Source organism: Equus asinus, chromosome 13 (genome assembly GCF_041296235.1).
Source record: "Equus asinus isolate D_3611 breed Donkey chromosome 13, EquAss-T2T_v2, whole genome shotgun sequence".
Lineage (NCBI taxonomy): Eukaryota > Metazoa > Chordata > Mammalia > Perissodactyla > Equidae > Equus > Equus asinus.
In genome coordinates this window covers 40,226,985-40,253,164 of record NC_091802.1, presented here as the reverse complement: position 1 = coordinate 40,253,164, position 26,180 = coordinate 40,226,985, and the positions used below count along the sequence as shown (strand labels likewise).

The following is a 26,180-nucleotide window of genomic DNA, read 5'->3' as shown; positions in this document are numbered from 1 at the left end:
TTTTCTGCCGAGAGCCGGGGGGGGCGCAGAGAGGGATCCGGAGGAGTGTGGAAAGTGCGAGCGCGGAAGCGCCGGCCGCGAGGGGCGGGGCGTGCGCGGGACAAAGGGAAGCGAGGCTGGAGCTGCGGGCACCTCTTCTACCCGCGGGTGAGTGTTCCCAACCGGGCCTGGCCGGGTCGGGAGGGTGGCAAGTCGTGGTGTCCCAGCTCGGCTGGAACCCGAGCTCCCAGGGGTTGCTGGGGTTCAGGCTTGGCCGCGGGGCCAGAGCTGGGGCCCGATGGCGGCCTCCCTGAGGCCTAGCGGAGCGAGGGCTGGGAGCGAGTCCCATCTGGGGCCCCTCCTTGGCGGCAAGGTTTGCCCCTTCCCCGCACCCCGCGGAACTGGTCAGAGCGCCTGTGCGTACCCCGCTTTGGTGGAGTTGCTGGTGACTCGCAGCCTCCGCGACAAGCCTAAAGGAAAGGACCGCAGAGGAAGCCCTGGGGGCCAGCCGGTTGTCCTCGCCCCCCGGAAGCTGGTTTCCCCTCGGTTGAGGCAGCGGCCGGAGGACTCGCGGTGTGGCTTAGAGGGAGGAGCGAAAGCTCTGAAACCGTTTGACCTGGGTTTAAAACCCGACTCTGGCACTTCTTGGCTGTGTGTCTTTGGACAAGTTACTTAAACTCGCCGAGACTCCTTTTTGTCATCTGTAAATAGGGATGGCAGTACGTATCTCCTTGGTAGTTGTGACTGTCAGACAAGATAGTGTAGGTAAGAAGCCTGTTCCGTGCAAGGTACTCACCAAATACCTATCTAGTATTTTATGCCAGGCACCGAGGATGGATCCAGTGGTGGGTAAATGTACAAACCCACTCTTAGAATTTATAGTATAGCAAAGGAGAGTAATAATTTTAATGTGCTAACAATCAAGTGTGACGTACCCGGCAGCCTGTGGCGGTTATTCTCAGGGCTCCCCACAGCAAGGCCTACTGGATGTTGGTTGACAGCTCCCTGAATGTGCAGATTTCCACTAGAATCAATGGTTTCTGCCTGTTCCTTAAGGAAAGGGGGAGAGACCCAGTTTGGGCCAGTGAGAAAGTAAAGCGTTTCTTTCCACACCAGGCCTCTTATTCCTATGCTCCAGGGAAGTCCCTTAAAATGCAACATAGAAGCAAAAAGATCCTGTTTGTTTCACATAATGTTGGATGAAAGTACTCCTGTAGTCTTAGAAGTTATCTGGGTTTTTTCTAAAAATGAATGTCTTTGTACGCACCGTGTGTGATGTATATTGATGTCAGGAACAAGCTCGTGTGTGTGGTCATGTTGTGAGCTGGTAAATGCTAGGGCAAAATTTATAAAGAATGGAGCTAGGTGCTGGGACTACAGCAATGAATTAGATGGTCTCTGTTCCCAGGCAGCACACCATCTAGCCATATGAACAGGTATAATACGATACAGTAAACAATATCATAGATCTATGTATATTGGGTAGGAGTCTCGATGAGGAAGCAGTAATTCTGCCCAGGTGATTTATCAAGAAAGCTCCATTGAGGAGATATATTTTGAAATGGACTGCGAAGGTTTGATAGTTTTTCAGGTAGATGCCCAAAATTTATTCCCAGCATTTAGAAAGTTGTTTTACCACTAGAAGAGAATGTAAAGCGCATTATCATACCAACTACCTTTTGCACTACCTCCAGGAGTGAAATGCCACTCCATTTTAATAGGAGTTGTTATCCTAAAAGGAAGGTAGAGCTGCTGCTGGTCTGGGGACTGTCCGTATCTGGTAGGCCTTGTTGGAGTGGGCCCTGATAATACATCATTCTATTGTCATTCAGTTTTTATCGGTCTTATTGAATGTTTACATGGCATCCACAAAATGTTTTCCATACAAGAGGTGGCTCAGTATCATAAGAAAAAACTTGAAAGTATATGTCTAATATTACGTTTAATATCCCCGGTGATTTGTTTTAGTCATTTAATTCTGATCAACCAAATGACCTAAAGAATTACTAAAATATGCAAAAGACTTGATTACTAGAAGATAAAGTAATTTTACTAAGAAGTACCAATTATAAACTACCCTATTCTTTAGGAAAACATTCTCTTATGCTTGCTGAGTTTTGATTCTCTTTTTTTTTCTTTTTTTTTTCTTTTTTTTATTTTAGTGTCTCAGATTCATTCTTAAGGAACTGAGAACTTAATCTTCCAAAATGTCAAGTAAGTTTCATTTTTTATATTTATCGATCTATATTAATAAGAAACTAATGCCCTAGCAAGTGGGAATTCCAAAATACTCTCATTTTTTTTCTTCAAAACAGGACCATTGGTAGTTTTGTTGCATAGTATTATATCTCAGTTGTTTACAAGAAGTTATTTATTTTCTTTCAAACAGAAAGACCATCTTATGCCCCACCTCCCACCCCAGCTCCTGCAACAGTAAGTTTTAATTTTCTTGTTAATGTAATAGCCAAGTCTGGCCTTGATACAAAAACCCAGATGTCTTCCAGTGACAGTCACTCAGTCATCACAGCAACAGGATGAAAAACTCAGCTGAAAAACAGCACTTCCTACTAAATAAAATAACTCTTTGCATCTTACCTTGAACCAACCCCAACATTTAAAGAAACATACTGCTGAAATGCCAACCTCCTGCTCACTTCTTTTTTTTAATGGGAAATAAACAGCAAGTTAACACTTCTTTCTTGTTGATCTCTATTAAGAGTCTTTAAAACTGATATTGAATGAATACTCATTCTGGCATTTATTATTTTTAAACCTAGCCTTCAACTGGTTACATTTTTCTCTCCTTGTCTATATATAATTTTCGTATTAAACAATAAAGCTTCCAGTTCTATAATAACACTCATTGTAAATCTTTATTTTCAAGCTGTTCAAGCAAGGATTTCATTATCTGTGGGTCAGATCTTGCTATTGAATTTTATTCCACTCCATAAATAATATTTTATGGGTTTGAGAATTGATATTTTTCAAAGTATCTAAATAACAGTTGTGAACTAGTTTTTTCACCCAGCAAGCTCTAGCCCAGCTTGGTCAGCATGTAAAATAATTGTCCGATCCACAAAACAGTAACAGATTTTTCAGGCCTTGCTGAAATGGATTCCTTGTTGTTTTTTTTAAAAACAAACAAAAACACTGTTAACATTGGCCATACCCTTCAAAAGCAGTTCTTTACCAGCTCCTAGCCCTCCTTCCGTACCTCCTACCCCCTAAATTTCCACCTAGTTTACTAATTAGGTCCTTGTGTAATTTTGTTTTCTCCATTAGATAACTACTCTTATTTACTAACCCTCAGATATATGTTTTAGTTACGTTTATCAACAATTTGCTTTTCCTTAGTAAGATACTTTTAAAAAGAGATACTGTATTACATGTTCTCAGTTCAATTTATGTAATATACAGTCTCTAAAGTTACTTCCAGTAGATCTTAAAGTCCTGTGTTTGGTTTGTTTTCTTTCTTAAATCAAAGAACATTTCCTATGACCATCTCCTTGGCACTCTGCTAGTGGCTATACAGATGGAGTTGAACAATTGAGATTCCTGACCTCAGAGCTAATCATGTACTTCATTCTTGGAAATGGTATCATTGTAATGTTTTAGTTTCAATCTCTTTTTTTTAGTTCCCTTACATTATTGCCTCATAATGTTGAACAGTGCTTCTCATTGTTGACGCAACCTTTGAATAAGTCATTTTGACGTAAATACTGCTTCTGACAGTGTATAGTATCTTGAAGACAAACTTGATTTTTTGAGATAATAAAAATAGCTCAAAAACCAAGCATCCCCTTATGACTTCTCAAATGTAGAAAGGGATTTTTTTTTGCCTTTCTTTAGTCATATTTCTGTACCATTATAATTTCACATTGACACAAAATACAGAGGACTAGGGATCAGGACATCCAACAGAGTGGATATTAAATGAGTTATCCTCCTTCCTTTTTTTTTCCATTACTTCTACCACCATCACCACCACCACCTCCACCACCACCACCCCCCGCCCTAAATGTACCACTCCAAGTAACATACACTTCTTTTGTGCCTTTGATGCTTCATCTGTGTTTTGCCTACTTAAATATGCTTAATTTGCGTCTTCTATAACTAAATAGACTAGAAATTGATCAGTTGTTCTCCTAAAGAGTATCAAATGTAATATCTGCTTGAATGTCTTTCTTTCGGACACTAAGGATTTGTGCAGCGGCATGTTTTAGAAAGTTGTGTTTATACAGCTACAGCTTAGTTGGGATGTGTTAAGTGTATTTTATATTATAAAAGTCAGGTCTGATATTCTTAATTGCATGTTCAAATGAAATTACTCTCACTTGTTTTGATTGAATTTCATTAGGTAAAATACTTTTGGTCTCTCTGCTACATCCTTTTTGTGCATTATACCTTGATTCTCATTAACATTGGATGTCATTGTATTAAGCATGAGGGCACTGCTATACAAGAGCCCATTTGTGATCACATTAACACATAATTCACAAAAGCCAAGAATGCCATTGCTGCAACGAGCTGTTGTGTTTGGAAGGGGCTAGACTGTCAGGAAACTAGAGGAAAAAATAAAGTTCAAATCTGTCAACTGTCACATTAAAACTAAATGCAGAAATTGTCCATGATTGACCTATGGAAGATGGATCAAGAAGAGATGGAAGAGAAAGCCTATAAAAGAATGACTGGGTTAAAAAGATGAGACAGTACCCCATTATGATATCCATGCATTTCTTGCAAGTCTTTGTTTTGAAATCATGTATGTGACATCCATTAAATCCCACATATGTTCTTTTCTATTGACAACTTCTGGCTTCCTGATTGGAGTCTCTTCTCATTTATCACATTATATAAAATGATTTAAAACTGTCTTTGAAAGCGATGCATTTCTTGTTTTTATTTGTTTTTAGTAGATAAATACGTTGGCAGCATCCACATAACTGTCAAATAAATCATGTTTTGTTTTGCATGTAAAGTGTTTTCAGACTTCTAGTTTATAACATTTCAAGCTTTCCTATCTCAGACATATCGCCAAGTGTTATATCATACTGTGGACTATAAATTTAATCCTGAATGGTTAAGACACTTCACTGTACTGCTTTTCCCAAAAAACAAGCACTCACATTCACACACACAAATACCACTGGCCCCTGCAAAGAGAAGGAAGGAGAAAAAAAAACCACTTGCAGACTGGTTTCTCAATGAAAGAAAAAGAACAATTACAACACATCATTGCTTGTTTAAATTCAGGTTGCTTTTGCATGCCATATGCAGTTCATTTTTCATTTCTGTGTTTTCCTCGTTTGAGCTCATTTCTCATTCGTGTTTTTGTCTCATTTGTTTCCATCAGCAAATGCCCAGCACACCAGGGTTTGTGGGATACAATCCATACAGTCATCTCGCCTACAACAACTACAGGCTGGGAGGGAACCCGGGCACCAACAGCCGGGTCACGGTAGGAGAATCAACTATTACAGCATCCGGCAAACAACTGGAATTGACCAGAAATGCCTTCAGAGTTAGGTCCTTTTGAATCATCAGCACAGCCATTAAAAAAAATTTTTTTAACCTGGCTTTTTGACTATTTTAAACATTCGTTGTACCATCTTACACCGAAAAGAAAATAGTGAGATCTGGATATGTATATGGAAGAAAAGAAGAATTCATTCTGTTTGGTGGTTGGTAGAGATAAAGCCTTGGGCAATTAATGCTTATACTATATGTAGACAAACCTAGAGTTTCTTATGGTTAAAATACCCTTTTTGAGATGAAGAGTATCTTTCCCTTAAGGTAATTGGCATTAGGCTCAAGAACTCAGTTTCCTAGTAAAGGCTGGGTTTACAGACCTGGTTTTTTTTTGGTCTGGCTTAGCAGTTTGAACTGCTACACATAATTATTTGTCTTTTGGATTTAATATTTGACCTTCTAATTGAGATTCATTTCTCTCTAGTTAAAAAGAGAAAAAAAATTTGTCATTTCAAAGAATTGCAGAATGGAAGTTGAATGAAATTAATTTGAAGTACCAGACTAGATATCTACAACTAGAAGTACATTAATAATCCATAGGATAAGGGATATGATTTCTGAAACTTAGGATGTTCCATTTAAATGATCAATCTAAGATATCAAAATTGGACTACGTACTTCAGACTTTTTACTTTAGAATCATCATAAACTCCATTCAAAGAAGTTTAAGTACCAAAGAAACAAATAACTGTAAGAATGATTTACCAAAAATAAATTTAAAAACATAAATCCAAAAGCCAAATACCTACATACATTTGAATGTGGTATTGATGAGAATTTATACAACCCAGAATGGCTGTAAACTCTTTAGTACTGGTTTTTGTTTGCTGTATTCTTAAATAACTCAATTAATGTGACTTCAAAAAAGCCCTCTCACCCTGTAGTCGAGCTAAAGCAGAAAGCCTGTAACTATCAAACTATGTCTATCTTGGTAAGCATATTGCTTAGCTTGATAGGTTTTGTTTGTCTAAATTTTTCATTGTTTCTGCATAATTTGTACTTCATAAGCATATCAAGTTTTATGTGCCATGCATATTTCATGGTATCTGAAAAGAATTCTGACAAAGTGTGTGTTTGTATGCATTTCACAATGCATACAGTTTTTATGTGCATCGGTACGTGTTTTTCCCTGGCCTAAATGTGTTGTTTCACAAGTGTAATGGGTGGCAAGGTTATCAAATGATAAAGAACATTTTAATTTAAACAAGGAGCAAAATCAGTTTTGGATCGTTCATGTTAATGGAGAAAATTATTCATGGGCAGTGAAAAAGAGAATTACATTTTAATAGCTCTATACAGTCAGCTCTTGATTATCTATGTTAATGGAATAGAAATGGTGGTTAACTGTAATATTAGAATCCTTTGTATTTCCGTTTGTGTGAGCATTTTCTTCTCAACTTGGATGTATCTGTGGGAATTCTCTGTTAATAAAGTGAGATCGTTCGTGGAAACTTAACTAGGAAAAGGAAAGTGTCCTTGCTGTCTCCGAGCCTCGGGCGGTTATCTCTTTCTCCCCATTCCTTCTTGGGGATGTTAGAACCCAACATTTGGAGTAGGCACTAGCTTCAGGGTAGATTGGTATAGGCAGGATGTTGGGCATGGAAAAGTTGGTGTTTTGGTTCTTTGTAGTTATTTTCTCGTATTATAGTCTTTTCAGGACTGCTTAGACTTAACCACCTGAAGGGCCTAGAAAATGGAGAGGCTTTAGCCTGTGTTAATCGCAGCGCCTTCGACTTTTAGTGACCTCTCTCTCAGGTCATTGAGTCACTCTCTAAGAAAATTATGAAAATTAGTTATGCCTTAAGGTTTATGCTACTTTTTTAAGATATCTAATTTAAGTTGTGTTAGAACTCAATAGATCTGATTTTTACCATTTTAAAAGCATTTTATTTTAAGATGACCCTAATTATGTATTGCCTTTTTTTTTTTTTTTTTTTTGACTCCTGTTTGGTATTATTGTCTGCAAATCTCCTTAAGTAAGTGATTTGATGGAATGGTTCTGTGAAGCTCTATGAAGTAACTTCCTGTAGGCTCTACAGAACATCTGGTTTTCCTGATGTCCCCAGGACACTTGAATAGCTTTCAAGCAATAAACTCTTTATATAGCTTGTGGAAACCTTTTGGAGTGCTTATGATAGCTGTGAGATGGGATTCCTGATGTCCCCAGGACACTTGAATAGCTTTCAAGCAATAAACTCTTTATATAGCTTGTGGAAACCTTTTGGAGTGCTTATGATAGCTGTGAGATGGGATTCACTCCCAGCCAGTTCTTCATTCAGATGATGATGAACCTTCTCTTAATCACAGGTGTGGAAACAGATTGAGATAGAATATGAAAACAGCTTATTTCTGTGTTTTAATGGAAAGTCCATCCCAGAAGAAAACCCTTAAATAAGCTGAGGATTGGGAAGAAACAACAAAAACTCTTGAGAGTCAAAATAAGTTTCACAAAATCATGGACTTTATTCATAGGAGATTCCCAGGACCTTACTCTTACGTAAGCAGTTTTAACAAACATAATTAATTACTTGTTTTCCCCCAACTCATTGCCAGTTGGAGGCAGAAAATTGGAAAGAGGGACAATTGCTGCCTAGAGGTAGGTTTCCTGATAGAGCAAGGAAAGAAACAGCTAAAAAAGGAAACAAGCTTTCCAAAAGCATCACCCCTGGGCCATTTAGTAAAGGGGCCAGCGATCTTTCACATCTCAAACCAGAGGATTACAACAAAGCAGTGGTTGTAAGTATGTTCAGTGCAAACTAACTTTTTTTTCAGAATAATGTTTAAGACATTGTAGAAAGATGTCTGTCTGAGATGGTAAATAAATAGGGGTGTTGAGTGATATAGATCTTTAGTATCCTGAAAACCAGCTAGAATTTAACTTTGTCGTTATGTTTTGGGTTTTGTTTTGTTTGTATTTGTAAATTGGTCAATGTAATAAAAATATGACCTCAGTATGTAGATGATCTGGGTGCCTACCTTTGAGAAAAAGAAATAAGCAAATCTGTTAATGTTATAAAATGCAGTTCATTGAAAAATATCAAAGCTCAAATATTACTATAATTTGTTTTTACAGTGTTTTAATTCAACACATTAAAACATAGACATTTTAGAATTCTTTGCCTCTTTTTAAAAAAAATGTTAATAGTGGTCTGCCAACTTCAATTATTGGCACAATTCCAACTTTCTTTGTAACCCATTTCATGGAATTGTGAATGTTTGTGTCAGACGTGACATAAGGTTAGCTTTGTGGGAATTCCCACACACACACAAGAATTCCTGCAGCCCTGAGACAGATCTCCTCTTACTGGCTGTTCGTACCACCGCTGTTGACAGCTTCCATCCCCCATGGCTCACCTCCGTTGCCCCTGCTGGCTGAAAACAGGGTCTGTCTGCATGGGCACCAGCACGAGGTGTGGTCAGAGTGCGTGGGAGGAGTGGAAAGAGAGGAACGGCTGCTGCAAAGGTGAAATACTTTCTAATAAGTTCATGTTCGAAGAAGCAGAGTTAGTGACAAGTATATAGGGATGGAGGGAGACACTCCTTGTAGGAAGAGGAAACATTGAAGCAGTGGAAGGTGGCATAATCATGCTAATCCCTGAGCCCTTGGATGAAAAATAAAGTTATGGTTGGGGTCCCAGCCCAGGATGGAGGAGTTCCCCTGGGGTTTTATCACAGTAGCAATAGAAGGGCAAAGGAAGAAAATGTCACTTAAGTTTTCTTATAAGGATTTGCCAACCCCTGTCTTTTGATAATTAGAGTGAAGCCAGCATTTCTGCCCCCTAGCCTGTCAAGGAGAATCAGTATCAGGAGTCTCCTAGACATCTGGGTCCTTGATCAGATGCAATCATGTACGTTCAGATGAGACTAAGTTCAGAAATAGGCGCTCCTGGATGGAGCTATCTGGGATGCCCTCTAGAAGCCATCTGATGTCTCTCGCCTAGGTAGCTGCCCGCAGAAGAACACATCTCTCATCTTTCTCTTTCTTTCCCTTTTTTTCCCTCTAACTCACTTTTTTCTTTACCTTTTTAAAAAATTTTTCAGTCTCCCCCCTCCTTTTTTCTGTTTGCCTTTTCCTTTCTGTGTCTTCCCCACAAAACCAAAATTTTTTAATCAAATGGAGTTTCTTGGTATAAGGCCTTAAAATAACTTAATCAAGCCCCATGTCTGCCATTTCTCTGTTCCTGGTAAGCTTGTTCACTCCTACACTGTGATTAGGACAAAAAAGGTATGACTATAGTTCACACTTTTTGATCCCCTTTAGAAAAAACCCTAGATATGGACATAGAACCTTAAGAAAAGTAGAAGCTCTAGTCGTGATAAAGGAGATAAGGTTTTTGGTTTTCCGTTGTTGAATCTAGGAAGTAGTTTGGCGGTGGTGGTGGTGTTTACGTGGGGGAGCATCCCTTAAATAGTACACATTGATGGAGTCTCCTGCAGACAGTGTGCGTGTGGTCAGTGCTGAAGGAGTTAGAGACTCATGCAGATAATCAAGTGTTGACTGTATGTGTAATGGTAAATTAAGCACAATAAAGAGTGCCAGGTAATGTCCTAAATGTGGGACAATTGATATATAACCACATATATTCGATGTATGGATAATTATGTAATATTTTATTTGTTCTTACAGCCAGGTTGTCAAAGCAGTGGCAATAAACTGCTAAGTAAAATATTTTTAAATTATGTGCTTAAAGTCATTTTCTTTTGATGTGAACATTTCTGAATTTGCAGTGATAGCTATTTTCAGTGGAGAAAATATAAGAATCTTGTATCCATGGACGAGTAGAAGAAAGGCGCATTAGAATTTTTTAAGGGACTCTCTTTTCAGTTTGCTGATGAACTTTTTGCAATTGAATAATGAATGTGTCTAACTCTTTTGTAGGCATCCTCTGGTATTACGATTCCAAAACCCCCAAAGCCACCAGATAAGCCGCTGATGCCCTACATGAGGTACAGCAGAAAGGTAGGTGCCCAGGAGCTGGAAGGGAATGAGCACTGCGCCTTTGTTCTTGGCTTTACATTGGATTTCAGGTTGGCTTAGCCAGCTTTTCTGTGCAGAGCCAGAGGAAAGGATAAAGAATTGCGGTTTTCAAGGAAGTTAGTTCTAGTTTCAATATTGCAGAACTAAAATCCAACAAGAACAGTTAAACTGTTAAAATCCTTAAGATAATGCTATGTAGTCTTTTGGAGAATATTTAATGACATGAGAAAAACGTTAATTGAGAAAAGGGATACAAGACTGTGTGTTAATATCATTTTTATAAAAATAATAGCAACTGCATTGTTAGTTTAAAGGAAAAAAAGCCTAAAAGACAATAGTTATCTCTAAACAATAAGCTTATGGTAATTTTTATTTTCTTTATACTTCCTTGAATTCTCCCTCTTTTTGTTTTTTAATGATGAACCTACATTACTCTTAAAGTAACAATTATAGCCGATATCTTTATGAAAGAAGAGCATTTGGCTATTTTCACACTATTTAGAAATTTTTCAATTTTTTGGTCATAATTATCTATATATATTTGAGGATATGGTGTATTGTATTATACAAATTAACCACTTTCCTTCTAAATTATCGTGAACTTTTAGAGACACACAGACTAGGTTATTGAGTTAGCTCATCTTAAGTGTCTGCAGGGATTGGAGATGTCTGAGACCTGCCGTAAAGTAAGCCAGCAGAGTCTGGATGAAATGAGATTGGCCAGCTGTTGATAACTGTTGCAGCAGCTTGATGAGAACACAGGGATATGACACTATCCCCTCTGCTTTTGTTTTATTTAAAAATTTCCATGTTAAAAAGTGTTTTTAAAGGTCTCTATTTTTAGGCATCAATACTGAAATGTCATCTGTTTCCTTTTTAAGGTCTGGGACCAAGTAAAGGCTTCCAACCCTGACCTAAAATTGTGGGAGATTGGCAAGATTATTGGTGGCATGTGGCGAGATCTCACTGATGAAGAAAAACAAGAATATTTAAACGAATACGAAGCAGAAAAGGTATAATGGGGCCTGCAAAGGGATGGGTACAATGTGAAATGCACAAACATTTGCTTGTTATTTTAAAAGAAACGTAAGATCTAATCAGACAGCTGAGGCTGCACTCGGGCCTTGTCTGCCGGGGTCAAATCACTTAATCTCTCTGGGCTTCAGATTCCTTGTCTGTAAAACGGAGATAATTGTCATGTCTTTTGATATTCAAATGAGATAATATAGGTATTCATTATAACCTGCAAAATGTTAATTATAAAACTGAAAAACATTTGAATTTCAGATAGAGTACAATGAATCTATGAAGGCCTATCATAATTCCCCAGCTTACCTTGCTTACATAAATGCAAAAAGTCGTGCGGAAGCTGCTTTAGAGGAAGAAAGTCGACAGAGACAGTCTCGCATGGAGAAAGGAGAACCTTACATGAGCATTCAGCCTGCTGAAGATCCAGATGGTAAAAGAAAAGTGGGGTTTCATTTATGCTTTCTCTGAGAAGTAAAATAAAAATCTCTTGTTTTTAATTGATATCCTAAGTGGAAAACAAAGCATAAATTAAGTACCATTTCAATATTTTGATTAGTTATTTTGAGTAAGATTTGTATGTGAATTTCCCAAAAGAAAAGGAAATGTCCTTTTTAGTGCAGAAAATAGCTAAAATTATTTATTTTTTATCAAAATCTTTGTACTCAGAATACATGAAAGGTTTTTGAATCAGATCAAGATTTTGCCTCAGTTGCTTTTAAAAAGCTAAGTGCCTTCTAGTTATATCCTGTTTTCTTACTGGGTCCCTTGATTTGCTGAATTAAAGGCTCTTAAGGGAGAAAGTTAATAAGAGGGAAGAAGCCTGAAATTTCTTTTCCAGTTAATTCAAAAATCCAACTAGAATTTATAAATATAGCTTAGGATAACACTCATGAGGGTGCACACATGGAAATTTTATACACACACACACAAATAGCAGAGCTTCCTAACTGGCATTCCACAGTTTGCAGGTGTGCACATTCGGCCCCTGGTCCCCTGCAGCCAGGCTGGGTCTGAAGCTATGAGGAGCACCAGAACTAGACACCTCCAGCTAGCATATCATCCACATACCAAGCATACTGTCCAAGTAGTGCTTTCTCTGTGTGCTGCTGTGATGTGGAAAAGGTTGGAAGCTCTAGCTACAAGCAACAAAAAACATCAAGAAAATAATTTAAGATCCTATTTTAAAGTAGCAGTAACAAAGAAGCTTGTAAGAACTTTAAAGAAGATGCTATTGAGAGAGGAAGCAGTAATACCACCTAAAGATGTGATATACTTTAAAGGAGAGGAAAAAATGATTTTTTAAAAGAGTGGACTCGGATATTGACAAATATTCTCATAAATACAGAATAGGATATAGTAATAAATATAGAGAACAGAATATGGAATAGAAACAGTATCGAATGTTAAACAGAATCAGCAGCGCTAAAGACACACGAGCATATGCAGACCTTAACTACCAAATTGGATGATTAATGCAAGAAAAACATACGCAGAATTAAAAAGTAGAAAAGACCCAGTCTACAAATAATTGGAAGGATAGGGCTCAGTACAAGAGGAAGCAGGCTGGCAACATAGAAGCCGTAAGTAGAAAATAGGTCAGGTTTTCATTAGGTGAAAGATAGCAGCATGAACATTGAGAAGGACTGAAGAGATTCATTCAGGAACAGTCTTCAAAAGAGAATCCTTTTCTCTCTTTCTCAAACTTCTGCCAACTGTGTTTTCTAAGTTTAAGATCGAATCTTAAAGCTGCTAGTAAGAAAGGACAGATAATAATTAAGATGCCAAGATAAGAATGACTTTAGACCTTGGACTTTATCCCTCAGAACTGGGTAGAAAGAGGGAGACTTGAGAAGTGGAAATGTCCATAAAACGAAGAGAAGGGCAGCAGACCGTGAGTCCACCAGCTGCAAAGACAACTGAAAGACTACGAGAAACATGCATTTATACACACAAGACGGGGAAGGCTTTTTAAATGATGTTTTAGAGAATGTTCATGAGATAAAGTAAATAGCTGGTAAGTTAGAAAATAAATAGAAAATATAAGCCTATTCCCTCCCCACCCACCAAAAAAAATCAGACACCTAAAGTGCAAGGAAAGACAGGCCCAGATTGCTAAGACTTTATTTCCCCTACCAGTGGCCAGCACTGGTGCCATGTAGATGAAAGAAGAGAGCAAAAACTAGCCACAGAAGAGAGAAGTTAGATGGAGGTAGCACAAATATACCAGATATAATCTAAATGTGAATAGAAAAACTCTTCCTTAAAAAGTAAGAAAGTCACAGAATTTTTTTTAAATAATATCTTTTATTCCAATAATTTTAATTTCAGAAGTGTATATCCTAAAGAAATTACCTGAAAAGGAAACAAAAAGTAATTTCTACAACCGTTTGTAGTGGTGATGTTTATGGATGATGAGTTTTAGGAACTACTTAAATACCAAATAACAGGGGATGTACTGAACTATGACATGGCAGCACAACTGGGGCCTCTGTAGCTGAGTTTCCTAAGGAATGGTCCCTCCACCTCTAATGGGACACGACGTTGATTAGGTGGTTCAGAGAGGAACTTTTGTTTTAATATGTATTGCTTAAGAGGGAGCTCTTTTTTTTTTAAGTGAGTTAATTTAAATAATATTAAGTAAATGATAGTACAAGTTGTTAGCAGGTAAGTCAAAAACTGTGGAGGTGATGAGCACAGGTTGAGATTAGGAAACACTGTTGCATAGCTATTAGAAATAAGCATATACACCAGATCCGTGCTATATGTATATGAGCTTGAGTGGATGAAAGCAACGCAGTACATTTACGCACTGGCAACAACTGTATACATGTGTAAATTGATAAAAATTAAAAGTAAAATTTGGTATTAAACATTTATTTTTTTCCTATAAAATTACTTTAGGGCCTTAGTGGGTTTTTAATCTCATAAAATGTATTTGCTGGCGTAGGAAACTGAATATTGCTGGAGATAATGTTTTCTCTGCAGTGGGCATTTTCATTACTTTAATATTAAAGTGCTGCGATGACAAAGACATTGCCCCGTTCGTATGTTGTCATCAGTTGTAAACGCCTTAAATTACTACCAAGAGAGTGAAACATTTGGTAGAATTTCGATTTTGTCGTCACGTGCAGCCTTCACATTGATTTCTAGGCCAAAAGACACATGGTTTTATCTCATTTGTGTTTCAGCTGAATTCTTCTCAGACACATGTCGTCACTTAAAGATTTTGTGAGAAAAACCAGCATCTTGGCCAATGAACACATTATGTCCTCTGTATGGTTTTTATCAAGTGACTGCCCCAGTGCTCCGTTAATGCCCTGTAGGCCCACTTGTTAGACCAGTGAGAGCCATGGCTCCTTGGTCAAGTGTTACACTCTCCTGTTTATGATTACTGGTGACCTAATTTCCAGAACATTTTGTTTATTCCAGATTATGATGATGGCTTTTCAATGAAGCATACAGCCACTGCCCGTTTCCAGAGAAATCACCGCCTCATCAGTGAAATCCTTAGTGAGAGTGTGGTGCCAGACGTTCGGTCAGTCGTCACAACAGCTAGAATGCAGGTCCTCAAACGGCAGGTGCAGTCCTTGATGGTTCATCAGGTAAAGTCACAAAACATATGTTCTAGTAAAATAGGCCTATGCCACAGATCAGGTGACCTGATTCTATTCCACGCATCAGTGTGCCTCTTCAGTATTTCTGTGTTTAGTCTAACCTGTTCCTGATTCAGGGAAGAGGCTTGAGGGAGTGGACCTTTCCCAGAGATTTAATAAGTTTGTCATTAAAACTGTAACAGAGAGGGGCCGGCCAGTGGCGCAGCGGTTGAGTTCGCGTGCTCTGCTTTGGCGTGGCGGGGTTCGCCCCTTCAGGTCCTGGGCGGAGACCTAGCACCGCTGATCAAGCCGTGCTGTGGCAGGCACCCGCATATGAAAAGTAGAGGAAGATGGGCACGGGTGTTAACTCAGGGCCAGTCTTCCTCCACAGTGGTTGTTAACTCAGGCCAATCTTCCTCAAAAAGACTATGACATAGAGCCTTGTGATGGGAAGTATATCCATTAAGAATTTGAGATATCCAATCAATCTTTACTGCTTTACCAAATATTTTTTTCCTGAAGAAATTGCTCGGGCCTGAGACAGTATTCTTTAACATATGTTTGTTAATCTTAGTCACTCCTGTATGCTGCATTTTATATTGTAAAAGCTAGACACATTCTGTAAAAAGTTATTTAAAAATTCGAAACATTTGTCACACTGTGAGAAAGTGTGGACCATTAAAAAAATGAGACAGATTTTCTGTGTTTGACATTTGCTTTAGAGAAAATACTGCAGGATTTATAAAGCCTCATCATATGTCTTACAGCGAAAACTGGAAGCTGAACTTCTTCAAATTGAGGAGCGACACCAGGAAAAGAAGAGGAAATTCCTGGAAAGCACGGATTCATTTAACAATGAACTTAAAAGGGTATCAACTTAATATGTTCACTATACTTTTATCACTGTGTCTGTTACCTTTTTTTCGTTATTTTTTCCAAAATAGTATTTTTATTGAATGTTGTTGGCTTTGAAACAGGATTAACTTGGCTATAACTGGTAAGATCTTTGCTTTCTAAAATTATTCCCATTTTCTGGCGAACTTACAGTAGGTTTGAAGTATATAGTATACGCACATGTACTAGGCCTACAGACTCTAGAACCCTCTCGTGTTTTAATTTAAACTCATGCAATCGTGAATTATTTTCATTTTTCTGAGATTTAGTTCTCAAATATCGTCATTCGGTGTAGTTTACGGTTTGCACTTGGTATTAAAACAAGTAAGTCTAGTGTTTGGTGGCCTAACATAGAAAATGGAAGGCTTGTCTGTAATCCAGTACTTTCAGCATTGCCTCACCAGCTATTCCATGGTATTTGCTGTTACATGGCTACTAGAGCAACTTTATTTTCCTCTAGACACAAGAGTTCCAGAGAAGAACCTAGAACCACGATTTTTTTCTCCCATATATTTGTATATAGTTCATAGCCAAGAAAACTCACTTTTGAAATAATTTGTCAATATTGCATAGTTTTGAAATAATGAAAGAACATCATTAGGACAGTTTTATTTTTTTCTGACTCCCAGTTGTGCGGTTTGAAAGTAGAAGTGGATATGGAAAAAATCGCAGCTGAAATTGCCCAGGCAGAAGAACAGGCTCGCAGGAGGCAGGAGGAACGGGAGAAGGAGGCAGCAGAGCAGGCAGAACGCGGCCAGAGCAGCGCGGCTCCTGAGGAAGAGCCAGCGGCCGGGAAGACTGAAGAGAAGAAGGACGACGAGAACATTCCGATGGAGACAGGTAACCTCCCAGTTGACACCAAAGGAAATGTCAACAGTTTGTATAGTTTTCTTTAATTTTGATTTTTCTTTCTCACTGCTTCTCAGAGGTCACTCTGTTAATCTTGCCTCTTGAGTTATTCTCTGTATGACCTACCTATTTCTTTCTAAACCTTAATCTCTTACAGTAGATTCACTTAAAATGTTGGTATCAGTACAAAACAGCAGTGGTGTGTTATCTTCAGTCTTCCTATTCGAGGTCTTGGTTATTTGCCCAGATTGAGTCATGTCGTTTTCTGGCTTGGGAATATGAAGTATGATGACCCTGGAGTCAGACATCTGGGTCTGATACTGCTTCACCACTTGTTAGCACTATGACATGGATTAAGTTATTTAATCTGTTTCCTCATTTGTACATATCCTAGTACCTGCCTCCAACAATGAATTCCAAAGGACAGAGAAGAAAATGTACATAAAATCATTTAGTATTGGGTTTGACATGGTATTGGCGCTCAGTATTTTAACCTTTATTGCTAAAATTGTTTAAATAAGATATGGTCATTTCTCTTAAGATGAGTCGTTTTTGGTGTCCTAGGACAGGGTTGGGTGAGTAAAATCTGCAGGCCAAATCCTGTCCACCGCCTGGTCTTGTAAATAAAGTTTTATTGGAATACAGCCACACTTGTTTGCTTACATGTTATCTGTGGCTGCTTTCGCTTTGCCACAGTATAATTGAGTAGTTGCAGCAGACACTGCCTGGCCCACAAAACCTAAAATATTTATTGTCTAGCCTTTACGGGAAAAGTTTGTTGATCCCATCCTAAAAAAATTCTTACTTCCAGGTATACTGATCTTCCTGATTAAAAGCATTCCTCAAGGCAAAAAGTAACATGTAAAACTTACATAAAATACTGATTCAATCGATTATTACTTGAAATTTTGAGATCACCTTACCTTCCGGCACTATTTTGACCCTGCCCAGTGCACTCTGTAAAGAGGACTAAGCTAAAAGTATCTTAGGAAACACAACCAAAGGTTCTCCGGACCATCATTGCGAGAAGTGGAGGGGCCAGTAGTCATACTTAGTCCTCAACTGCCGACTTCTGACTTAACATCAGAAAACATTTAATGGAATATAGATATCTTTACCATATATTTCTACAAAATTTAATTCAGCAGATTAACATTTCAGATAGTCAGATTTTAAGTTTCATTATCTGAGCCTTTTTCTGTTTTGTGTGAACATGTTTTTTGTCTTAAATTTGGAGCTTGAGGGCATTTTTGTGGTTAAGGCAAGAGCTTGAGAAATCGAGTATGGCTTGTTGCTCGTGTTGCAACTAGACAACACTGAGTCCTTTGCTTCTGTTTTGTCATCTGTCAGTAGTGTGTGCCTATAGGTCTCTACTCAGATTTTATCCTTCTAGCTGAAGAAAAAAAAGTGAGGAAAATTGTTTGAGACTGTTAGAGCAAAAACCTCATGCTCTTATTTCTTACAGAAAACAGCCCAGCGTGACTTTAACAGAGTACCTGAAACATTGACCTTACATCATTTCCACACCTGCCTTCTTGCTTCTTAAATCCAAAGCACTCCACAACAGCATTATCCAATAGAAAGAAATGCAAGTCACTGTGTAGTTACGTTTTCTGCTAATGACATTTCTTAAAAATAAAGCCAAACAAGTAAAATTAATTTTAATAATAGATTACTTAACCCAGTATATCCTAAACAATATCATTTCAGCATGTGATCACCAGTTTTTAAGGTATTAATTGTTTGCATTCTTTTTTCATACTAAATCTGACATGTATTTTATACTGATAGCACATCTAAATTTTCATTAGAAATACTTGATCTGTATTTAGATTACATAAATTTGCAGTTAAAAAGTAGATTTTTAGGGGCCAGCCCAGTGGTGCAGTGGTTAAGTTCACATGTTCTGCTTCAGCGGCCTGGGATTCGCCAGTTCAGATCCCAGGTGGGGACCTACGTACCGCTTGTCAAGCCAGGCTATGCCAGGCACCCCATGTATAAGGTAGAGGAAGATGGGCACAGATGTTAGCTCAGGGCCAGTCTTCCTCAGCAAAAAGAGGAGGATTGGTGGCAGATGTTAGCTCAGGGCTAATCTTCCTCAAAAAGAAAAAAAGTAGTTTTTTAAACCCCAAATTGTTTCAAACATGCTAAAAGTTCTTCAGTCACATCAGCTCATTTCAGCTGCTTGAGAGATGCACGTGGTTAGGGGCTACCACATTGGACAGCGCAGCTCTAGACTGTCAGCGTAATTAGAAGAAGAAATTTTTGTCTTGGAACTAATAGTGACAAATGTGTGATTACAGAGGAGACACCCCTTGAAGAAACGACAGAAAGCCAACAGAATGGTGAAGAAGGCACGTCTACTCCTGAGGACAAGGAGAGTGGGCAGGAGGGGGTGGACAGTATGGCAGAGGAAGGGACCAGTGATAGTAACACTGGCTCGGAGAGCAACAGTGCAACAGTGGAGGAGCCACCAACAGACCCCATACCAGAAGATGAGAAAAAAGAATAAACGTTGCCTTGTTTTATGTGTTCTAAATACTTTTTTAAATGAAAAAAATGTTTTTTGAGTTTTAATGGTGTCATGTGGTTTGTGTATTAATATTTTTCTTGTCCATGTCACAGCACCAAAGGCTTTTGGACCATTTAGCATCATGAGCCGAGTGGCACAGTCACCTTTCTAAGGGTTGGTGAAGATGGTTCTTTGCTGTGGAATTGTTTTAGTCCTCAACTGCTGAAAGCCTCAGAATTTAAATTAATTGAGGAAATGCCCACTTCTTTTAGAAAATTATCCTTTGATGCTGCAGAATCTGCTCTTCCAAATGCCTTCCTACAGCTCACTCGGGTGCTCACCAAAGCCATAGCTTTAGACCTTCCCAGCCCCTCCACAGCTTCCCGACAGCCCCCTTTCCTGTCTGCTTCCGCAAAGAGGAGCTTCTTGAACACGTAATCACGTGTGAGTGTGTATTTGTTCACGGACCCTTTTTTTATTTTTAATCAACGTCAGAAGCCAAGAGTTGTGTTGAGGTGTTGAGTGTGCCTGCACCTACACTTGGATCGTATTGATCCGGAAATAGTCTCCATAGTTAAAGTAGTTACTAGCTGATGAAATCGTCATTGAAGTGAACATGGCACATATACACTATACTGCTTTTTCTTATAATTAATAGTGGGTGTGTTCCTGTAAATTCATCCTTATTGTACAGAAAAAGAGATTACTTTTTTACCAAGTTTTCCAAAGACAGAATAGATCATAAGGCTTAAGGAATTGAATATTCTTGCAGTGGAGCATCTAACTTCAGAATGATTAGCCCGTGCTCGAAGAAAAGCAGCTGGGAATTAAGTTCATTTGCTTGAAATTGTTTTACAATAATCAAAAACATTCAAAACCTCAAGGCTCAGGATCCCATAGATCAGAGCCTACCTTTTTGATAAACTCAGTAAAGTCTCAGAGACCAGAAGCAAGACGGTTTGTGACATATATGCGTCCCAAAAACTAGAATAGATTTTTACTGAATAGTGGTATATCTGATGGTATATGTTTCTTAAAAGTCCAAATGTAATAAAAAGATGGAAAAAAAAGTCTCAGTGTTTTTAATGCACTAAATATTTTTGTGCAAAACTAGCATATAATTTTTTTACTGTACTGCAGTGACTGTGGTATGGCCACATGCAGCGGTTATAGACGCGCTCGGTTAGGGCCCTGTCTCACCCGGCGGCGTGCACCGCCGCAGTAGGAGGTTCATTTGTACAAGACACTCGGGAAGATTAGTTTCCTTCCATTGTAGTCATGTCACATATGGGGCTTGGTCTTTGACTCCAAAAGTAAAGGAAATAATGTTTCTACATTTACGTACAAGCATGAAGGAATCGATGACATTTAAGTTATCTTTGAAAAAAGTGTGGCTCAATAAATAAATGTAAGCCCTGTGCTTACATAGAGATAACTTCTCTAAATGGGCAAGACTTGATTTACAGTGAATTTAGTGCTACTGAGCTCACGGCACATGGTGACTATACGACTGCACTCTGTTCAGCCTCTTGGGAGCGAGGAGGAAAGGAAATTTGATGTCACGTGGAAACAACACTTGATACCTGTTTTTCTAAACAATGCATGGAATCTTTCTCCTGCTTCTTTGTGAATCAAAGAACTAATTTATCAAGTAGGACTGTTTCTGGGTGTCAGCATTGTAGGGCTAAAAGAGCTTCAGACATCTCATCCCTGACAAATTGAGTATCTTGGTTACATTCTCTAATAGTCAAAACTGGGCAGAGAAGTTGTTAAATGATATGGGTGGGAAAACTGCCAGAGCAAGACATCAGGTTACTTACTATGGTGTTGAAGTCTCCAAGAGGATGAAAGTGGTCCTTTGCTAAGCTGGAGATGGCAGTGGGAAAACATGTGTGTCTAGACCAAGCCTGCCCATACGATGCTGGGGCAATTGGCTGCAGGTGAATTAATGAGGAGACTAGACAGCTGTTAACTGCAGGGGGCAAAGAGTGAATTAAAATTCCCAGTTGTCAGAGTGATAGACGTAGAAACCACCAACGTTTGAGATGTTCCCTAGTTTCTTTGAGAATGTGGAAGATAGTCAACATCTTTGATTTTTTTTTTCACATGTCCCCATGGGCGTTGGGCAAGTCACAAACAGCCTGTTTCAACTGTAAAATAGATTGAACTATTTTCTATCTCAATCCCCTTACTACTCCACATAGCCATGATTTTTAGTTTATTTTGAGTATGAATGCATAAAGCTTGTAAAAAATATCAATAAAAATCTACTTTTATTGATTTTTAACAAATGGGAGAGAGGGAATCCCCCTGATGAATAAATGAAAAGCTGTAGGATATGTTGGAGTATATTGTAAAGCCATTTGGTTTAAAACTAACTCAGCCTGACCTTGTTTTTCCAAAAAGGCCTGAGAAGAATGATTTCTTTAAAGATAGGGCTATGGCTTCCCCCCCGTACCAGCATCTCCTTAAGGACAAGCATCTCTTCCTGGAAACTAAAGATTGATTACCAACCTGCTGTGCTCACCTTGTGACCACTGACCTGCTTTGCTAGCATCTCATGACTGTTGTAAAAGGCATATTCCTGTCATATGTGACAGATGCCCTTTGTTCCAGGATGGTATGTAACCTCTCTGTACACCCCACTTCTTGCGTGTACTTCCTTCCTTGGGGAAGGAAGACCCCCAGCTTATAGTCCTCAGACCTGGCTCATAATAAACTCATCCAAAATTTTGATTTATAGATTGATTATAGATTATTTGTGTCGCCACCCGATAGTCCCCCAGTTTTTGTACAGGAGTTTCAAATTTCATATCTTTCTCCATCTTTCAACAAGCATGTCTTTTAAACAGCTCTCCTATAGTATATGAAAATTATGTATTTTGTAAAGCAGAGCTTTCAGGAAAAATTACTAGGAGCAATTTCTCTTTAACGTGATAATCTGAATGTCCTATGGAAAAGACAGAGTACTTCATTCCCTATGTTTGAAAAGAGAATCTGAGGTTAAATCCTTCCAAATTTTTAGTTTGGAGCCTTCACATTTAGACACTCGTTTGAGGTTTTAGACAGTTGGTGCTGACAGTGTGAAACTCCAATTGCCTGCAGTTAAATTGAGGCTTTGGTTTCTCATGCGAACGAGCAATGAAGCTGGGATTACACTTTAAATCCTCGTTTCAGAAATACTTCCCCTCCACCCCCAGCTTTGCCACACACAGTCTCCCCGCCTGGTGTCAGGGAATGCAGGAGTTTTATCTTGTTTTTCACCGCTGGGCAAACCTCGCTGGAACAACAATTGACTTCTTAATAATTTGCACATTAGAGGGACTTAACGTCTCTACAAATGAGAAATCCCTGCGCGATGACAAGCTAAAAGGAACTCAGCCTTTTTAGAAGAAATCGTGCTGATTATAATTTGGCTCACTGTGATAATGTTTCTTTGATCAGTATGGTAAGGAAAATTCTGAGTTTAGTAGAAAACGACGTCTAAATGTGTTGGTAATTATAAAACGGCTTACAAATGTTGTAATATTAGGTTGAACCATATCAAATTGCCAATGTAGGTTTTTATGTGCAAAATGACCATTTCACCTGGTTCTACCTCATAATTGTACATTTTATGGTTCACATATAAGCCTGTAATAGCAGCTTTCTGAGTGAAATGGTGGAACTTTCCATTTACCAGAGTGACCTATATGATTCTCTAACAATTACTGGATATTGGTAAAACTGATTAAAATGCAAATCCCAGACGGTCAAGTATTTAACCTGATTTTAAAAAATATATTGCAGTAAACAAACTAGCTGGCTTATGTTCACATTTTCTCATTTAACACCAAAAAGTTTCTTATAATTTTTTTGCGTGTATTCAGGAGTAAAAAGTGTTATGTGGGGAGGAGACATTCCTGAATGATTTAATTGCTTTTTACATAAAACTGAGACAATAATTGCGGCTACTGGCACCCTGTGATGAGCCATTGGAAAGGCCACCTCAGACTCCTTTTTTTTTTTTTCTTGAAGATTGGCCCTGAGCTAACATCTGTTGGCAATCTTTTCTTTTTCCTTCTTCTTCCTCTTCTTCTTCTTCCTCTTCGCCTTCCCCTCCCCCCTTCTCCTCCTCCCCAAAGCCCCCCGGTACATAGTTGTATATTCTAGTTGTGGCATGTGGAACACCACCTCAGCGTGGCCTGATGAGCAGTGCTAGGTCTGTGCCCAGGATCCAAACCAGTGAAACCCTGGGCTGCCAAAGCCAAGTACGCGAGCTTAACCACTCGGCCAGGGGGCTGGCCCCTGCCTCAGACTCCTTGACATTCAGGAGTGGCAAGGACCTTAGGTCCACCACCTCAAGCACCCATTGAGCCTTTGGATAGAGAAATTCCCTTCCACACATCCCTTAGGATTGTCAAGCGCTGCTCAAGTAAACACCTCTAGACTTAGGGAGCCCATCCTTTTGTCAGACAGCTCATTCCTTCTTTCGTTAACTGAAATTATTTCCTCTCATTGAGGTAAAATCCGTCTTCCTATAATTTCAAACCCCGGGTTCTACTCTACACCTCGAAGTCAAAGAGAATTGAATGTAATCCTCTTCCAAGGAGAAGACCTTCAAATATTTCAGGACTGGTGCCCCTTGAGACCCTGCGGTAGGACAGTTCCTCTCTTCCAGTGTCTCTCTTGGTGAACTGGGGTAAAGGACTATCCCTTTTCTATTTTGAGGTCTAGACCACAAGAAAGCACTAGTATGTTCTCTAATGGAGTAAAAGCATAGTTCCTCTGCAGTGTATTGCACTTAATCAAGGCACAGCGTCTCTGGGCCTCAGAAACCACCTATCTAAAATACGGAGGGGTGTTCCATGATGATCTTAGGGTCCTGTCCAGCACAGAATTTTTATAACTATATTTTGGATGCAAACTCTGTAAAATGAATGTCGATTATTATTTTCACATGGAGCAAAAAGGGGAGAAAACAGGTACAATTCACTAACACAGTATTTCTCAAATCTCAGTCATTTGCATACCACGCCACAATTTTTCTCGGTAACATCTGTACCATTATAACTTAACAGCTTTCTTTGAATCAGCTTACTTATTCCACTTGAATAATTTATTTTAAAAGGAAACTTTGGGGGCCAGCCCCATGGCCCAGTGGTTAAGTTCACACACTCCACTTTGGCAGCCCAGGGTTTTGCTGGTTCGGATCCTAGCTGCAGACATGGCACAGCTCATCAGGCCATGCTGAGGTGGCGTCCCACATACCACAACTAGAAGGACCCACAACTAAAACTACACAACTATGTACCGGGGGGCTTCGGGGAGAAAAAAGAAAAATAAAATCGTAAAAAAAAAAAAAAAAAAGGAAACTTTGTATCAGCATAAATACAAAACCATTGTCTGTTGTCATAAAAGGAAAATAATCTTAAAGACAGATATTTTGCTAGTTATGTTTACACTTAAATACATACTATTTTAAAGAACATTATTTAAATGGTCTTCACACCATCCAAAATCATCTGAAGGATCCCACATGGGAGTGGGGATAAAGCTGTTTGGGGAAGATTGCACGAAAGAGAAGGTGCGCTTCCTGCTCCCTGGAGCTCCAGGAACCTTGTCTTCTTAGAAACCATGCTGGGTCAACAGCAGCTTAAAATTCAAGGGCAAATTCGTGAAGGTTAATCCCACAATCATCTAATAACAATAAAAGCCTAGCATTTGTTGAGCACTTACTATATTACCATGTGCTTTTCGTACTTTTGAGTCTTATTTTCTAATTCCTGGATTTAATGTTAGAGTAGATCACTTTACCAATGAAATCTGTATTTATAATCTTGGTCCTGAGTTGATCAATCAGCTTCTACAAATCATTTTTCTTGGAGAAAAAACAAACTGGCCTCAGGCTGTCACTCATGGTATTAAATGATATGGAGATTGAAGACTTGCCTTACGGATTTCATCACTGTGGAGTAATAATCCAAAAGACTCAAGACAAAAGAATCTACTTAGAGATCAGTGTTCTTGTAATGGGAGAGGTATGTGTAAAAATTATTCCCTTTTGAATCCCCACCTCCTTTCCTCAGATATCTCCATACCACCAAAATGAAAAAATACACACACAGAGATTTAAAACAAATGACTCATAAACTTTTCGATGATATAAGTTATTGTGCTGGGTAGAGAACTGCCCTCATGTCTGATAGGGTGTGTTATGTTTGCATTTTACCCCTGTTGCGGTTTCCTGTCAGTCTGTGAGCCCTGGGGAACCTTTTAAAAGACCTCCCTGGTTGAGTCTCAAAAATTTCCGGAAGTACCGATATCAGACGGCTGTTATGCAGTTACTCACTCTCTGAACCTTACCCACCTCCTCCACTGTGTGTGCTTTGGATAGATCTTCCTCCTCCTCAGAAAACACTCCACATGTCCTGGGGTTCGCTTGAAAATCATTAGCTTGAAAATCAAACGTCAGACACAATCTAGGTGGACGGCCCTCAAATTAATGGGCATCAGAATTTCCCCAGGGACGCTGCCTGGGTGCGCCCAAGCCTGCTGAATCAGAGTCTCCCAGGCTGGAGCCGAGGAATCTAGCACATCAAAGTTTTGGGAACCACCAATTTGCTTTAATCCTCTCATTTTCCAAAAGGGGAAACCAAGGCCCAAAGAAGAGAAGTGAGTGACTCATCTAAGATCCAACTGTCTCAGAGCCAGGACTCGAATTGTTCTTTTCAGCTTCTTCTGGGGAGAGCAGATCCTTGGGCTATTCAAAAACCTGTTCAAACCTAGGTGGAAACTTTGCCAAGAATTTGACATCCTTCACCATGTGGTACTTTTT

General features: G+C 39.0%; 1 protein-coding gene across 4 annotated transcripts; it reads left to right on the top strand.

Moving 5' to 3' along the window:
* Window positions 1-40: 40 nt before the first annotated feature.
* SMARCE1 (SWI/SNF related BAF chromatin remodeling complex subunit E1) lies at window positions 41-19,428 on the top strand. 4 transcript variants are annotated; one of them, XM_044744379.2, is made up of 11 exons: window positions 41-147; window positions 2,142-2,193; window positions 2,369-2,412; window positions 5,333-5,500; window positions 10,388-10,468; window positions 11,368-11,499; window positions 11,774-11,945; window positions 14,945-15,117; window positions 15,876-15,977; window positions 16,632-16,842; window positions 19,155-19,428. In XM_044744379.2, exons 2-11 carry the CDS (start codon window positions 2,187-2,189, stop codon window positions 19,361-19,363), a joined length of 1,299 nt encoding a protein of 432 aa, XP_044600314.1. In that variant the 5' UTR covers window positions 41-147; window positions 2,142-2,186; the 3' UTR covers window positions 19,364-19,428. The 4 variants fall into 4 exon arrangements, with proteins under 4 accessions (XP_044600314.1, XP_070339329.1, XP_070339330.1 ...); XM_014833788.3 differs by having other exon boundaries at window positions 60-147; window positions 5,333-5,437; XM_070483228.1 differs by lacking the exon at window positions 5,333-5,500 and having other exon boundaries at window positions 42-147.
* Window positions 19,429-26,180: the final 6,752 nt, after the last annotated feature.

Coding starts and splice junctions, on each gene's coding strand:
- SMARCE1 (XM_044744379.2), top strand. Junction 10,469..11,367: donor ACATGAGGTACAGCAGAAAG/GTAGGTGCCCAG, acceptor TTCCTTTTTAAG/GTCTGGGACCAAGTAAAGGC. Junction 11,500..11,773: donor ACGAATACGAAGCAGAAAAG/GTATAATGGGGC, acceptor TTTGAATTTCAG/ATAGAGTACAATGAATCTAT.